Source organism: Nanorana parkeri, unplaced genomic scaffold, assembly GCF_000935625.1.
Source record: "Nanorana parkeri isolate BGI_ZX_2015 unplaced genomic scaffold, ASM93562v1 scaffold170, whole genome shotgun sequence".
Lineage (NCBI taxonomy): Eukaryota > Metazoa > Chordata > Amphibia > Anura > Dicroglossidae > Nanorana > Nanorana parkeri.
The window spans coordinates 723,999-739,755 of record NW_017306438.1 but is presented as its reverse complement, the minus strand read 5'-3'; the positions used below and the strand labels follow the sequence as shown (position 1 = coordinate 739,755).

General features: G+C 38.5%; 1 protein-coding gene across 1 annotated transcript in view; it reads right to left on the bottom strand.

Annotated features, from left to right (window-relative positions):
• Nucleotides 1-15,757, bottom strand: part of RPGRIP1L (RPGRIP1 like) — a 210,623-nt gene that overhangs the window by 2,831 nt on the left and 192,035 nt on the right. The window contains exons 24-26 of the mRNA XM_018554730.1: nucleotides 13,180-13,366; nucleotides 11,591-11,675; nucleotides 5,633-5,766 (exon numbers count right to left, since the gene is read on the bottom strand). Of these exons, the coding sequence (XP_018410232.1) occupies nucleotides 5,633-5,766; nucleotides 11,591-11,675; nucleotides 13,180-13,366 (406 nt within the window). The remainder of the gene's footprint in view (nucleotides 1-5,632; nucleotides 5,767-11,590; nucleotides 11,676-13,179; nucleotides 13,367-15,757) is intronic.

The window sequence follows — 15,757 nt, the reverse complement described above, 5'->3', positions numbered from 1 at the left end:
TTTTTTTTTTAATTTCGGTAATTTTTCCTTAATATAGTAAAAAAATAAAACCCCCAGTGGTGAATAAATACCACCAAAAGAAAGCTCTATCTGTCCCCAAAAAAGGGTATAAAATTCATTTCAGTACAGCGCTGCATGACGGAATAAATGTCAGTTAAAGTACCACAGCGCTGAATACTGAAAAATGGCCTGGATGGGAAAGGGGGTTTAACACCGCGGATGTCAACTGGTTAAAGTCTGGAACTCGCTGCCATAAGAAGTGGTATCAGCTGAGAGTATTGAATCATTCAAAAAGCATTTAGATACCTCCCTCAGAGACCGCAACATACAGGGGTACAGGTACACTTAAAAACAAGGATGGAAATGGGACTTGTGTACACATATACAAATGCAGAATCACATACATACACACAAAGGTTGGACTTGATGGACCTGTGTCTTTATTCAACCTCAAATACTATGTAACTATGTAACATGCGATTGGTGTTTGGAGAGGTACACATGCAAATATTTCTGCACCTCTCTGTTAGTCTAATGGAAGGACTACATGTCCCATGGTGGACAGCCTTAACGACCAATAATCAGATAAGGGAAGCAAATGGGGTGGAGCACACCGAGCACACCTTCAGTCCCTAATATTACTTAACGCATATTGGAATGCATAGGACTTTAGGGCTTCCCGGGGCACTGTAGTAGGTTAGAAAACATACATGTACAGTAAGTACCTTGAAGTGGATGTGTAATAAAAGCCTAGTTTAAATTATTGATATCACAATGCTTCAGTGGCAGGCAAGCTGTATTTCTAATAGTCATCAGCAGGTGCTTCGTTGTAGGATCTGGTCATCTGACTTTAGTCAGCACCTGTAACTGACTGCTGGGAGAATTTATAGTCCAGCCTCTCCAGCATTTGAACTATTTGGTATTTTTTGCCTGTATACTCTGTACACACTTTAATTTTCTGGCCTCAAATTTGGATCCTGTAAGCTGCTTTACCTGTGTCCTGTACTGTTCAGTCCTGCATTCTGCCCTGTCTTGTCACATAGTTAAATAGTATTTGAGGTTGAATAAAGACACATGTCTATCAAGTTCAACCTTTTGTGTGTATGTGTATGGTCCTACTGATGTGTGCGTATGTATAGGTCCCTGTTTGTTCTCATTCTTAAAAGTACTTGTACCCCTGTATATTACGGTCTCTGAGGAAATCGTCCAATCGCCTCTTGAATGATTCCACACTCTCACACTGATCTAACTCAGAAGAACCCTCTTCCCCCCTTGTGCTGAAATATGTTCTCCACTAATTTTAGGTGGTGGCCTCTCGTCCTTGTCTTGGAGTTAATTGTAAAAAGTTTGCTGCTAATGTTGTTATCCCCGGTAAATATTTTGTACATGAAAATCATGTCCCCTTTTAATCTCCTTGCTTCCAATGAGAACATATTTAAATTTAGTAGCCTGTTCTCATAGCTCAAGTCCTCCATCCCCTTTATGAGTTTGGTCGCCCTCCTCTGGACTCTTTCCATTTCAAGGACATCCTTTCTGTTCACTGGTGCCCAAAACTGGACAGCATACTCCAGATGAGGCTGAACCAGCGATCTATAAAGTGGCACAATTATAGACTTGTCCCTGCTAAACATTCCCCTCTTATAATACAGGACAGGACCCTACTTGCTTTGCTTAACGCAGCCTGACACTGCGAGCTATTATTCAGCCTGTGGTCTACAATGACCCATAAATCTATGTTTCCCTTTCATACTTCCCCAGGGGAGCTCCCAGTGTGTGTGTAATTCGCTTTCTTATTTTTAACCCCAAAGTGCACAACCTTACATTTGTCTACATTAAACCTCATCTGCCATGTAGTTGCCCATTCCCCTATTTTATCCAGATCCTCCTGTAATGCTATAGTGTCTGATTCAGTATCACAGCAAACACTGAAACGTGGCTGTTTACCCCCTCCCCAATATCGTTAATTAAAAGGTTAAACAGCATGGGGCCCAGCACAGAACCCTGCGGCACGCCGCTCATGACCCTAGCCCAATCCGAGAAGGTGCTATTTATCGATAACCTTTGTACCCGTTCCTGTTGCCAGTTTTCTATCCATGTACACACTATTTCATCTATGCCCATAGTCCTCAGCTTGTGTAGTAAACGTGTATGTGGTACCGTGTCAAATGCCTTAGCAAAGTCCAAATATACCAAATCCACTGGCCTCCCTTCATCCAAATCTCTACTTACCCCTTCATAAAAAGTTAGCAGGTTAGTCTGACAGGAACGGTCTTTCCTAAATCCATGCTGGTTGTCATTTACAATGCCATTATCCCGAACACATTCTACTAAGTGGTCTTTGATCATACCCTCTAACATCTTGCACACTACCGATGTAAGGCTAACTGGTCTGTAGTTCCCCGGATGGCATCTGGACCCTTTTTTAAATATTGGAACTACCGTAGCCCTCCGCTAGTCAATACCTGGTTGTACATACTGGTGTTAATTTACTAAAGGCAAAGAGGCTGTTCCCTTTGCAAATCAATTTTGCCTTAGTTTAGTGAATAAAATGAAGCTCTGCTGACTTCCATCGTCCAATCATAGCCTAGCAAAAAGTATTTTTTTCTAATTTTCCTTGCACATAATTGTGTACTCCTTGCAAAGTGAATTTTCCCCACATTCACAATGCTAAAGGAAAATTCCCTTCATTTTCGCAAAGTAAACAGCATAGTTTCCTTTAGTAAATCAACCCCCATTATTTATAATTTGCCTTCCATTGGTTTTTATTGCTGTAGTCTCTGGTTGCACTTGGGTTATTACTCAATTTGTATGGCAGCTTTCAGATTACTTCCTACATTTATTATTATTGTAGTTTTTTCACATTGCACATTAACCCCTTAAAGGACGGAGGCAATTGTCCAAGTTCTGAACGTAAACAAAACATAGAATTTCAACTATATGTCTGTTCAACCATAATTTACCTCTTTCATATTAAGTACACCCACACCTATTATATATTGTTTCATAGACGACAAATAGGGCTCTCGTTTGACATCAACTATTGTGTAATGAACTGTAATTATATGTGAATAAAATCTAGCCAATTATGAGAAATTAAGAAATTAAATTTTTTTCCAAACATGCATGCACACATATTTTATTGTGAATATCATCATACTGATGCATTTTACTACAATAGATCACCTATAATTGTCTTCTACAATGTCCCATGAGTACAACAATACCCCCCATATACAGGTTTAATGGGGTTTATGGGAGTTACAGGACCAAATATGGGACTTGCCCATTTCAGTCATCATACTTGGGAAATTTGGCACATTGCATTTCTGGGCCAAGGTCGCCTTGGAGACAGTATGGCAGCCTAGGAAAGAAAAAAATTTCCATAATAACATACCATTTTCAAAAGTAGAAAACCCAGAGTATTCAGAGTATTCTAAATGGGGTATTTTTAGCTGTTTTGTGTAGCCACTTTATCAAAAATCCTGGCCACCCTTAGAAGCCTATACTTTCATCTGTGCTTTTCACACAGATGCATTCCATTTTCACAGGATATTTCATAATCCTTATATGTCTTACTGCAATAAAGCCTGGATATTCGTAATTAGCAATATCTAACTAATATAACAGTACCCCCATGTACTGGTTATACAGTTTTTTGGAAAGTGACAGGGCCAAATATATTGCATAAACCATTTAAAAACTTGGAGATTTAAAAAAATTGATCTACTGGGTCTAGGTCGCCTTAGAGACAGTATGGCAGCCTAGGAAAGAACATTTCCAAATGATGGCATACCATTTTCAAAAGTTGACAACCCAGAGTATTCCAAATGGGGTATTTTGAGTTGTTTTGTGTAGCCACTTTATCATGGTTTTAGAATGCTGGGTTTAACATAAACGGGGAAAGGCCAAGGTCAGGGGATCCAGAAGTCAGAATAGTCGGTATAGGACAAGCCGAGGTCAGGTACACAGAATAATCACAGATAAATCGAGTCACATACAGAATAATTTGAATTAATAGTCTAGCTGTGTATGGTAGACTCTGAAACAGTCTGTGATACATAGGACTGGTAGAGATGGACAGAAAGGGCAATAGTAAGTAGAGTCTTTTCTAACTCCTTTTTTGTAACAGACTTAATTTTTTTACTACGTGAAAGGGTAAAAAACTTAAAAATGTAACATTTTAATAAAAACAAAGGTAAAGATCACACCTCAAAAATGCTGAACAGTACTAATGTACTGATCAGTGTGATCACAGCAATAAAACTAGGATCAGCGCTGAAGGGGGTAAATAAAAAAAAAAACAAATGGGTAAACTCATAATATAAAAAATGCAAAAATCACACCTGAATATGTCGAACAGTACAACTGTACTGATCAAAGTTATAAAACTGTGATCAGTGCTGAAGGGGTTCATTTTGAACTTTTTAAAATAAAAAATGGTTACAATTAACGAAAAAAAGAAAACATACATACCAACAATCCTGAACCGTAGTATTGTACTGATCAGAGTGATCACAGTTATAAAATTGTGATGAGCAATGAAGGGGTACATTTTTTTTTAATAAAGTTTTTTTTTATTATTGTAACTGACTACTTTTAGTAGCACTGATCTATCTACTTCTCTCACCTCAGATCACACTGAGGAAAGAGAGAAGCAGAGGCAGTGCTGACAGTCAATGATTCAAATCATTGGCTGTCACAATGTATTACTGATCGCAATGACTGTTGTCACTGCGATCACGTGACCCAGATTGCAGCAGATTGGACCCTGAGGGATTGCCTGAGTTGCCAGGCAAGTCCCTGCATTGGATCCCTGCGGGTAAGTATAAAAGGGGGAATGAAGGGGGTTAGAAGTTAGGACATTCCATACTGCCCTAACATCTTTAAAGCCCATGCTTTCCAGGATGACATGGAATGTCATAATGTCGCCAAGTGGTTAAACAGCTTTGGAAATCTTGACAGGTTGTAGTTTACCAGCTTTAATGTGAACAATATTTCCCTTAAACTCAATTTTAGGTAAACATTATCAGGACAAAAGGGACTTGATTATACAACATATGCTTATTAGAGTCAGTGAAAGTTATTGTTGAAGTATAGTAATACTGTACATAGTGATCACATGCAAAATAAATATGCAGAAATTAGCATTAATTTGTGGTGGTGGTGGGGGGGGAATTTACTAAAACTGGAGCAAACATAATCTGGAGCAGCTGTGCATGATAACCATTGAGTCTCTATCTTCAGCTTGTTCAGTTAAGCTTCACAAAATGAAAGATAGAAGCCGATTAGTTGCCATACACAGCTGCTCCAGATTTTGTCTGCTGTAATATTAGGAAAGTTGCCTCAGAGTGTCCAATTATATTACACGTCAATAAATATAAATATGCCTTTACAAAGGGCATGGGTAGAGAGACTTTAAACAAGAAACATTAGAAATCAGTACCAAGTGGATAGTGAATCACTTCACTTCCACACTTCAATACACATGCTTGCTATTAAATCACTACTAACTTACTTTCTAAGGGATATGATGTTTACACAAATTATTTTATTATATTCCAAAAATGTATAGCAATTGTTTCTGGTACTATACTACAATTAGTATAGATGAATTATGACAAATGAAACCTACTTTCAATTTTCCGTTGAATAACGTCTTTGCCAGTCTGTAAAATTTCTTTCAGGCTGATATTACTAAATCCAATATCATCACACTCGAGGTCCTGTTCATCCTCTGGTGGGTCACTAACCACTGTAAATTTAATACTGACCAAAAAAAATTATTAGCAAAAAAAGAAAATTACCACACCAATCAAAGTTTATCAACGTGCAAAATGTTAATATTTACTTTATGCATTTCCTAACTCATTAAAACATTTAAATTTGTTTTACCTAAATACAAAACCATGTGGCAAAAAAATAACCATCAACTAAAAAAAATATGCATTTTTATATGTATTCCTCAAATTCATGACCCTATCAGCATATAATTATCGCCAAGCAAAGGTAGATTCAGGTCTAAATAATGTAATATGAAGCAACCATGAATAAAGTACTAATATAATTTCAATCAAAGTTGAAAAATATAATCGATAATCAGATAGACTAACCCAAAATAGACATAAATTACAACACTATATGTCTTAACCGTTGCACAACAATACACCCATAAAAACACATAGATTACAAAAAAAAAGAAATAGAGCACCCAGGACGACCAGTCACTAAGAGGGAGGAAAACATTAATTTAAGATTTTAAAACGTTATTTGTAGCAAGTAATAGGCTATAGGACATGGCACCTTAATTCTGAGGCAGAAAAATATGTAAAATAAGTGTTAAGACCATTACCATTTTGCTTAATGATTTCATCATGTCACAATGCAATAACAATTCTGTAATTTTGTTTTCAGATTACTAACTTCAAATGTAGTCTACGTAGCTACCAGCAGTTATCCAGTTTCCTTGCTGAAAGAGTTATTACTGACTCAAGAAACAAAAAATTATGATCTGTTATTTATTTATTTCTTTGACACATTGATTAATAGGGACTGTGTCCCACAAACCCTTCTGTGACCTGACTTTGGATCAAAACTAACCACAGTAAAATGCTGCTTCCTCTGTAAAATGTGGAAAACACACACCCTTGGTAGCTTATGAAATTTAAGAAGGGCTTTTAAGAGTAAGAAAGATCTATGTGTTCTTTAAGCTGTATTTCAACATCCAGGCTCAGCAGCCAAGTTTTATTCCCCCTTTAAAATGCTTAATTGCAGGGCAATGCATAAGATGCCTTGAATTTGTGGTTTGTGTAACAGTCAAACTCCATTTTGGGCTGGCTTCAGCAGCAGAATGTAAGGCATTGTGGATTTTGAGGTTTCTTGGCACCAAAGATCAAACTATGATCTGCTTGTAAAGATAACTGCTTTAACATTCTGAATAAACCTCATTGGAAATTTATTATAAGTAGATCTTGGCTCTTTTGTATAAACTACAAAAATGGCCTATTCTAAAAAAACATTTTTATTAATGTTGCATTTAAGTAAAGCAGAGCCAGTCTTCTCCCTTAAGAACAAGGAACCATATGCCTTGCTGCTGTATGTACATATTGTGGTAAGAAAAACATTTTGCACTTTAAGGAAAATAAATACCATGTACCTAAAGTGACATAAATCCAGTTGTATCGCTGTCTTGTGGTTACATTTCGTACAAATAAATAATCTGTGAAATAATTGGATTGCAGTAGTTTCACTCAAATCTAACGCCAGTATGGATGGTGGCCAAGACATTAGCAGACTAAAAACATTATAAAACCCTTTCAAGGTTTGTAGGCTACATTACACTGATAATGACACTCCGCTGAAAAATGGTCAGTATACTATTCAGACCACAAGATGATACATCAACCAAATTCTAAAGAGAAATCCAACAGCACATTGACTGCTTGGAAGCTGTTTTAAATAAAATTGAATAGTTGCTGTATAGATCAGCATGGCATCCAGGCAACTAGCATTTTCTGAACTGGACTAAACCACATAGCTGCAAATTCTGCAAACTGATGTTGCTTTACTTCACAGTCCAATGGTACTCAATGCTTTTACTCCTTACAGTATATGGGAATACAGAATTTAGACAAGCAAGCTGTCCTATACGGCTGACAGAGACTACTTAATGGTCTTGTTTTCCCCTGGAAACTTGAGAATCTATGGTCCCGACTTGGTAGTAAAACAAATTGGAGCATTATCAGTATGTCTGTCACAAATGTGGCACTTATTTTTTGTTTATTTGTCGTTTCTTACTGCATTTTGTTATCATTAATGCCCCATGCACACAGGCCTCTTGTATTATACACATAAGTAGTTATACGAGAAGTATAAACAGTTTTAAACTTCCCAAACGTTCCCACTTTTTTCTGTGTTTAACCACATTTGGAAAAACTCCAAATGCACCTAGAAGCGTGTATTTTAATTGCTGTGCGCATGGGGCCTTATGCACTAACCTGATTACAAGGCAAATCCAATTTGTAATTATTAACTGACAGTATGACAAAGGGTTGAGTTTTCCAATAAAAACTTCTACAATAGCTCTCACATTTGAACAGTAGAATATTCCGTTTTTAAACAAAATACCTTAAAACTTAATTTTCTGCAGCGTGGGGTGGATCTAGGTTTGGCCTTGAGCAATGAAAAAGGGCTAGGTTTCCGCTCTGAATATTCTTTTTCAGCGTCCCTTAGCGGCAAATTCTTTGGTTCGTACCTTTGTTCATGGGGTTGCGCGTATCGTTCCTCCTATTCGTTCTCCCTTGACGGCTTGGGATTTGAATTTGGTGCTCTCTGTGTTGCAGGAGTCTTTGAGCTGTTGAGGGAAGTTTGAGAACCTTGTCCCAAACAGTGGCCTTTGTGGCATTTCTGTTCGAAGGGTTTCGGAGTTGGAGGCCTTGTCGTGCAAGTCCCCGTTTTTCATTCTTCATAGGGGCAAGGTTGTGCTGTGTCCTAGGCCGTCCTTTTTCCCTAAGATTGTTTTTGCTTTTAATCTGAATGAGGAAATTGTTTTGCCTTCTCTATGTCCGAAGCCTGTTCATAAGAAGGAGAGGGCGCTACACTGTTTTGATGTTACAGCTTCTTTCCATGAGGCCAATTCTTTGTTTGTGGTTGCGGCGGATCCCCGGAAGGGCCAGGTCGCATCTTCGGCTACTATCTCTCAATGGATTCATAACACGATTGTTCAGGCATATGCCATTAGGAGACATGAGCCTCCTTTTTCTGTTACAGCCCATTCTACAAGGGCTGTTGAGGCGTCTTGGGCCTTTCGTCATAGTGCCTCTGTTTTTCAGGCTTGTAAGGCAACCACTTGGTCTTCTGTTCATACTTTTGCTAAGTTTTATAAAGTGGATGTTTTGGCATCTGCGGACACTAGCTTTGGGCACAAGGTTTTACAGGTGGCCCTTTAGAGGGGTGTTTGTTTGTGTGAACTGTTTTTTAGTGTCCACCCCTCTGGCTATTACTGCTTTGTGGCGTCCCTGTGGTACATGATCTTCAATCTGTTTCCTGTGTCCTTCAATGAACGGAAGAGAAAATAGGATTTTTGTAGTCCTCTATAGTTGGTGGTATTCTGCATTGCTGTATAATGGATTGCTGGGATGTGTAGTCCTCTATAGCTGATGCCTTTCTAGCTAGAGCTATCAGGGTATCAGAGGTTGCAGCTGTGACTGGGCCCTGGTGCTCCACTACTGTCCTAAAATCATTAATCTGCATTGTTTTAGAAAAACTGTCACATGATGCTAAAAAGGTATCGGTAATTGGTAATGGCAAGTACTTGAGGAAAAGTATAAGTACTCGGTCTGGAAAAAATGGTATCGGTGCATCCCTACAAGCAACCTTCCCCTTCCAATGGAAACCCCGGTCTTAAAATAATTAAATCTTACTGTAAACATCACATCCTTTTCCAGATACAAATCCTTACTGCATTACTACTAATTTATGTAGGCTGATTTTTCTCATTTCTTTTCTCTATTTCATCTTGCTCTCATCTCTTCTCTTCTCTGTTTCTTCAGAAGGCCAAGATAATTACGAAAAGGTCCAACTTGCTTTGTTAACCACAACAACTCTTAGGCAACTTAAGTTTATATTAGCTATTCATATGCTACAGGGATTTTCCTTAAGCATGATCTATACCAACATACCTGTCCTCTGATTCGTATAGTTTATCACTTAGTTATGTAATGCTTGACCTTGAAATGTGTATTCTTTCTGCATTGTAAAACTCAATAAAAATGTATTGAAAATGAAGACATACTATGAGGCACTAATCCTTACTAGGTTATTAGTCTGGCAATTCCAGGTCCCTTAAAAGACATAGATCTCAATAGACACTTACACCTGTGGGAACCTAACCATATCTGGAATTTGCAAGTGATTGCATTGTACATGTCAAGACAGACCCTCCCTAACCTACTATGGCTATGCAAGAGGGAAATAAACTTGATAATTTCTTTCATAAAATGATATCAGCCCCTGAATGCATATCCATGCTCTATAAAATGCTACTAACCTTAAACTATCCTTAAACTTTTGTTTATTTTTGAGGTTTATCAGAGAAACCAGAGAGATCATTTCAGATCCATCTGTCACATGGCAGAAAAGATTATAGCTTTTACACATATGTCTTCAATTAGTACAAAAATAAAGGAAATGTATTATAAACTGCTAATAAAATGGTATAGAATAACAGCACGCTAATATGGCCTAATATAGCAGCTGGAAAGGTTGTGGACAAACCAGTCATATTTAGTGGTTTTGCTTTATGATCCAAGGACACTGAGAATAAATCCTTAAATGCATAGGCTGACCATGGGCATTACTTTATGGTTACATCCCTAAAATATTCTATCCCATTGTACTGAGAACCCTATTGGTTGCTGTAAAAAAGTATCTTAAGTCTTATAAGTTATACATGGCAGGAACCAAGTGCCTAGAAGGTATCATATTCAGGAATGGAATGATTTCTCAGTGGATATTCTTATAGAGTAACAAAAAAGCTACCCGACAAACTCTACATTCTCCACCAAGACCTACACTGCCTGGTCAAAAAAATAGCCACATACCCCAATATTTCATTAGACTGCCTTTAGCTTTGATTTAGCATTCACTAAGCTTTAGCATTCGCTGTGGCATCATTTTGATAAGCTTATAAAATATCACAACATTTATTTCCATCCAGAGTTGCATCAATTTTCAATTTTTAAGCTCTTGTAGTGATGGTGGGAGAGTTGGACCACTGTGTAAAGTCTTTTCCAGCACATCCCCAAGATTCTCAAAAGATTCTCAATAGGGTTAAGGTCTGGACTCTGTGGTGGCCAATCCATGTGTGAAAATGATGTTTCATGCTTTCTGAACCACTCTTTCACAATCTGAGTCTAATGAATCCTGGCATTGTCATCTTGGAATATGTCTGTGCCATCAGAGAAGAAAAAATCCATTAAAGGGAAACACCTGGTCATTAAGTCTATTCAAGTAGGCAGATGACCTCATTTTTTTGGGGACATAATGTTGCTCAACCTAATAGTTACCTAATGGAAGGTTATTACCTATTTCCTTAACTAAATCCAGGTTCTGACTTTTTTTTTGGCCAGGCACTGTATTTTCAACCACTGAGTACAGAAAAGTATAAAGTAGGATGATAAAGCACTGATGTATCCAAACATAAAACGTTCAACAGAAGTCATTTAATAAGACAAAATTACATAATCAAAAATACATTAAAACAATACATCTTTCCATCTTTAGAAATATATATTTGCTTTGCTACTCTAAAATGAATTGCAAACTGACCAGTGTTATTGTAAATGTATGGCCATCAAGTGAAGTATGCACTGTAAAGAACACCAGCAAAATGACAGCTCCAGTACTAATTTTGTTTCTAATTTTAGCTTCACTGCAGCCTCAGACAATGACACAATCTCAAAGCTCTGAACCAGGAGCCTTGCTAACCCTACAGTGCACTGCTACTTTGCACTTACAAATGGCCCTTTGGTCCCTTACGGCTTAAAGAACTATAGTAATGCTCTTAGTTTTCAAAGTTTGAGGAAATCATTACCTTCCACTGCTGGGATCTGGATCCTTCATAAGAGACTTTATGTAATCTCTCCTTGATTGGTTGTTTGCTTTATCCAAATGTAGCGCTGCAATGATGCAATAATTTTTTTGGGGTGAAGTGCATAAATTAGAATACAGGTAGCATAATTCAAACACAAGTTCCTGTCCCTTGAGATGCCAGGGCATATTAACCTATTGTGGCAGTGCCACTATGTAGTTTGGCAAAATGGTTACCCAGGACACTCAGTCAGAGGGGCTGAGCAGTTCCAGGACACAAGTACTTTTACCAGCAAGAGCTGTCTTTACAATTCTTTCTGGGTTTCTAAATTATAACTTGGATCCTGGAACTAGGCGATTTCTAAGAGAACTGGGAGGGATGAAATCTCCATCCCTGGGTCTGGGCTTTAGTGGTGATCAGCACCGAATGATTGTGCACCTGTACACGGCCCTTATGAAAAGGATGCTGGTTCAGGTTCAGGGTTCCAGCTGGAAGACAAAGGAGGTGTCTGTCCAGGAGTCAGGAGGACTCCATCCTGGAACCAGCCTGTGTGGCAAGTCGGCTGGATGCAGCCTGTGTGGCAAGTCTGTTGGATGCAGCCTGTGTGGCAAGTCTGTTGGATGCAGCCTATGTGGGAGAAGTTTAAAGTAATAACCTAAATTTGGGGAGACTTTGAAAAACGTTATTTTGCTTAAAAACAAAGCTAAAGTTGTGTTCTTATGTTGGAGAAACCCCTGTGAGGGAAAACTTGTGTGCACTTTTAAATAAAAGTGCGCGGGAAGCCCTAAAAAAACATGTTTGCGAGTGGACTACATTCTTAATGCCCTACCATTTGAAGCTAAATCTCACACTATACAGATCTATGGTGGACATGAAATGGAGAGGGTTTGAGCCGACAACTACAAGTCCTGGAGATATTTATTAATAATGATAATTATAATAATAATTATACCCAGAAGTGGTGTATTGGGGGCCACGGAGATGAGCTGCATACTAAACTTTTTAATATCATACACTAATCCTGTCTTAAAATACAGGAAATGTAAATACAATTTAAATAATTAATGTAAGCATAATTTTCAAGCCAGCTAAGTTTATGCAACCTTACGATATCGCAAGACATAAGAGCTTGAGGCCAGGTTCACACCTGGGCGATCCTGGGATGTATGTCCCGGGACCGCGTGTTCGTGCGCGACAGCGCACAGTGGTTGCCGCGCTGCCCCATTGATTTCTATAGGGTTATATCCGCGCGGCAATCGCTTAAAGAAGGAACATGTACCTTTTTTTAGGCATGATCATGTGCGATTGCATAGACAGAATCCTGCTGGGAAACTGCGCAATCTGACTGCCGCGACTGGGGTGCCATTAGAAATGTATAACACCACCAGCTCAATCAGCAGTTGTGTTTCTGCGCAGTCACGGATTGCCTTAGTGTGAACCGGGCCTAAGGGAAAAGCTTTTGGCTTGGCAGCATAACTTTTCAAATCTACTTAAATAAACTTCATATATATGTACCACCAGCTTCCAATCACAATTCATTTAGTTAGAAAGGTCACAATAATTGAATGTTCCACAATTGATCTGTGCATTACCATTGCTGTGGTTGTAGTGGATGAGCTGCCCATTTCTGGGTTTTGGTAAGGACATTAGAGTTTCCACAGCTGGAAGGTTGCCAAGTCTGTGCTCCACAAACAATTTCTTTATGGCTTCATTCTGTACCACTTCTGAATCAATATCCAAATTTAAAGACAGAATCTCTATGCAGATCTTCTCTGACAGCTAACAGGAGGAAAACACAAGAAAACCACATGAGAACGCAGAAGCAAATATATTTAAATGCACTTTCCAGGGCAATACAGGTGAAACTCGAATAATTAGAATATCGTGCAAAAGTAATTGCAGTAAGTGCTGCAAAAGGGGCCCAAACCAAGTACTGAGTACATATGCATGCTTGTACTTTTCAGAGGTCCGATATTGTTCTATGTACAATCCTTGTTTTATTGATTGCATGTAATAATCTACTTTTTTGAGGTTGTGGATTTGGGGTTCTTGGGGTTTTCATGAGCTGTAAGCCATAATCATCACAATTATAACAAATCACTGCTTGAATTATCTTGCTTTGCATGTAATGAGTCTATCTCATATATTAGTTTCACCTTTTAAGTTGCATTAGTGAAATAAATGAACTTTGCACGATATTCTAATTATTCGAGTTTCACCTGTATTGTAATGTTGCTTGTTTTCTGTACTATGTGTGTTCATATAGACATAGGAATCCAAATATAACAGAGCAAAAGGATAATTTAATAAACCATGACAAAAAGGGGCTATTGTTTATACAATTCCTTATCTGCACTCCAAAAAGACAAGAAAAAACTAATTGGTTGCTGTGGACATTTCTTACAGATCCTTTGGCAATGATGAAAAGAATATAAAACTTTTACATGCACCCAGTTGGAAAGCATTATTTAGGGTGCCCCGTGAGGTGCACATGCATGCATAATTGTGTGTAACAAACCTACATACTTTTAATCATGCTAACAACTCACAGAAGGCAGATAACAAGAGTTTAAATGAACACAATTTTTGCTATGCCTTATAAAACAGACATACATTTCTTCAAGCAGCTTGCCTTAACCACAACACATTCAATAATTTAGTCTGTTAATGAAAAAAATACTTTACATGGAGGTCCTTTAACTGGTGTCGGTTCATCATGCTATGTTTCTGTTTAATGGATTAAACATAATAACGCTAAGCACAAATTCAGGGCAGCCGTACAAAACCAATGATAGTCCTGTGTAGCTGCAGAGACAAACACAGCTCAAATAACTTAAGCGCGCTATAAATGGCCTGATTAATTGGCCAAAATTCAAACCAAACCCAGTTCGACAAAAGTCAATATAAAAATCATCTGAGGCAGGTGAAAAATTATTGGCTAAACAGTGACTGCATCCTTTTAGAGATCAGATAGATGCAGGTGCATCGGCTGTCTAATTTACGATAGCCAGAAGTTCAGATTCCTCCACCCACGCTGTTTAGCATGAATACAGGAATTTATCGATTTTCTCTTGTTTAGGCTAAACAAGAAAAATTTAAGAATATATGGCTAGCCTTACATATATAAATTGTAGTATATATTTTTTTTTAACTCTCAGTATTCATCTTACCATAAAAGCTCTAGGTGTAAGACTATACCCAGCCGCTCATGTGATACTGTGCATGCGCATGGTCCTGTCTTCCGCATTTTCGGGAAACATGCGCTAATGTGCAGGTGCACGCAGCATAAAGCGCTGACGCTAGCGCGCGCACAGCATATGACATAACCTCCTCTGATAGTTGGCCCTACTTAAACCAGCTTGTACTGTGGATCATTGTTGAAGGTCTTTCAGCTTGTGTGTGTTGCTTCCTGTCTCTTTACCTATTTGTTACCTTGACCCAGATTGCCTCTGACTCCGCCTGATTGCTACCTCCTCTTGACCTCTGCTTGCTCCTGGATTACACTACTGTCTCGCTGCCTGATTGGTGTGACCTCTGGCTTGTCTGACTTCATCCTGCTTCCCGTTGTGCACCATGCTGGCCTTCCGGCTGAATCCTTGTCCTGTTTCTCCATCCTTGGAAAACAGCTTCTGGACTGTGTCCTGGCATGGTGTCTACACACCCTCTGTTATCTATGATGCACTTTGTCCTCTCACTCCCAGTTTCCACTCTCAGGGGTGCAGGACAAGAGTTGCAAGGGAGGCCTCCTCAGCTAATTCGTTCTTCTACCAGGTACGTGATACTAGTGCGCGGGTTCTGGATCCAAAATGAAAAATGAAGGACTGCACCAGAAATGTAAAGGGAGCAATTTCAGATCTCTAACAAAAGCCACATGTTGCTGCTACATTTGATGTGACTTCTAGCAGCATCTTGGCTGATTCACAATACCTGTATCCCTGAAAAGGGTCTGTGAAATATACTTACTGTAAACTTAAGTGCAATATGTCACTAATCCAACTGTATAGTATTTTAAGAATAAATTAAATTAAATCCTGTGACCCAAGTGAAGTCCACTGACTCTGCAATGCTTGCAATCCAAAGAAAAGAATATACTGTACAGTATGTTCAGTTGACTTCTTATCAGTGGAGTCTTACAGGTAAACAAAGAACATATCTACTGTAAGTCTCAAT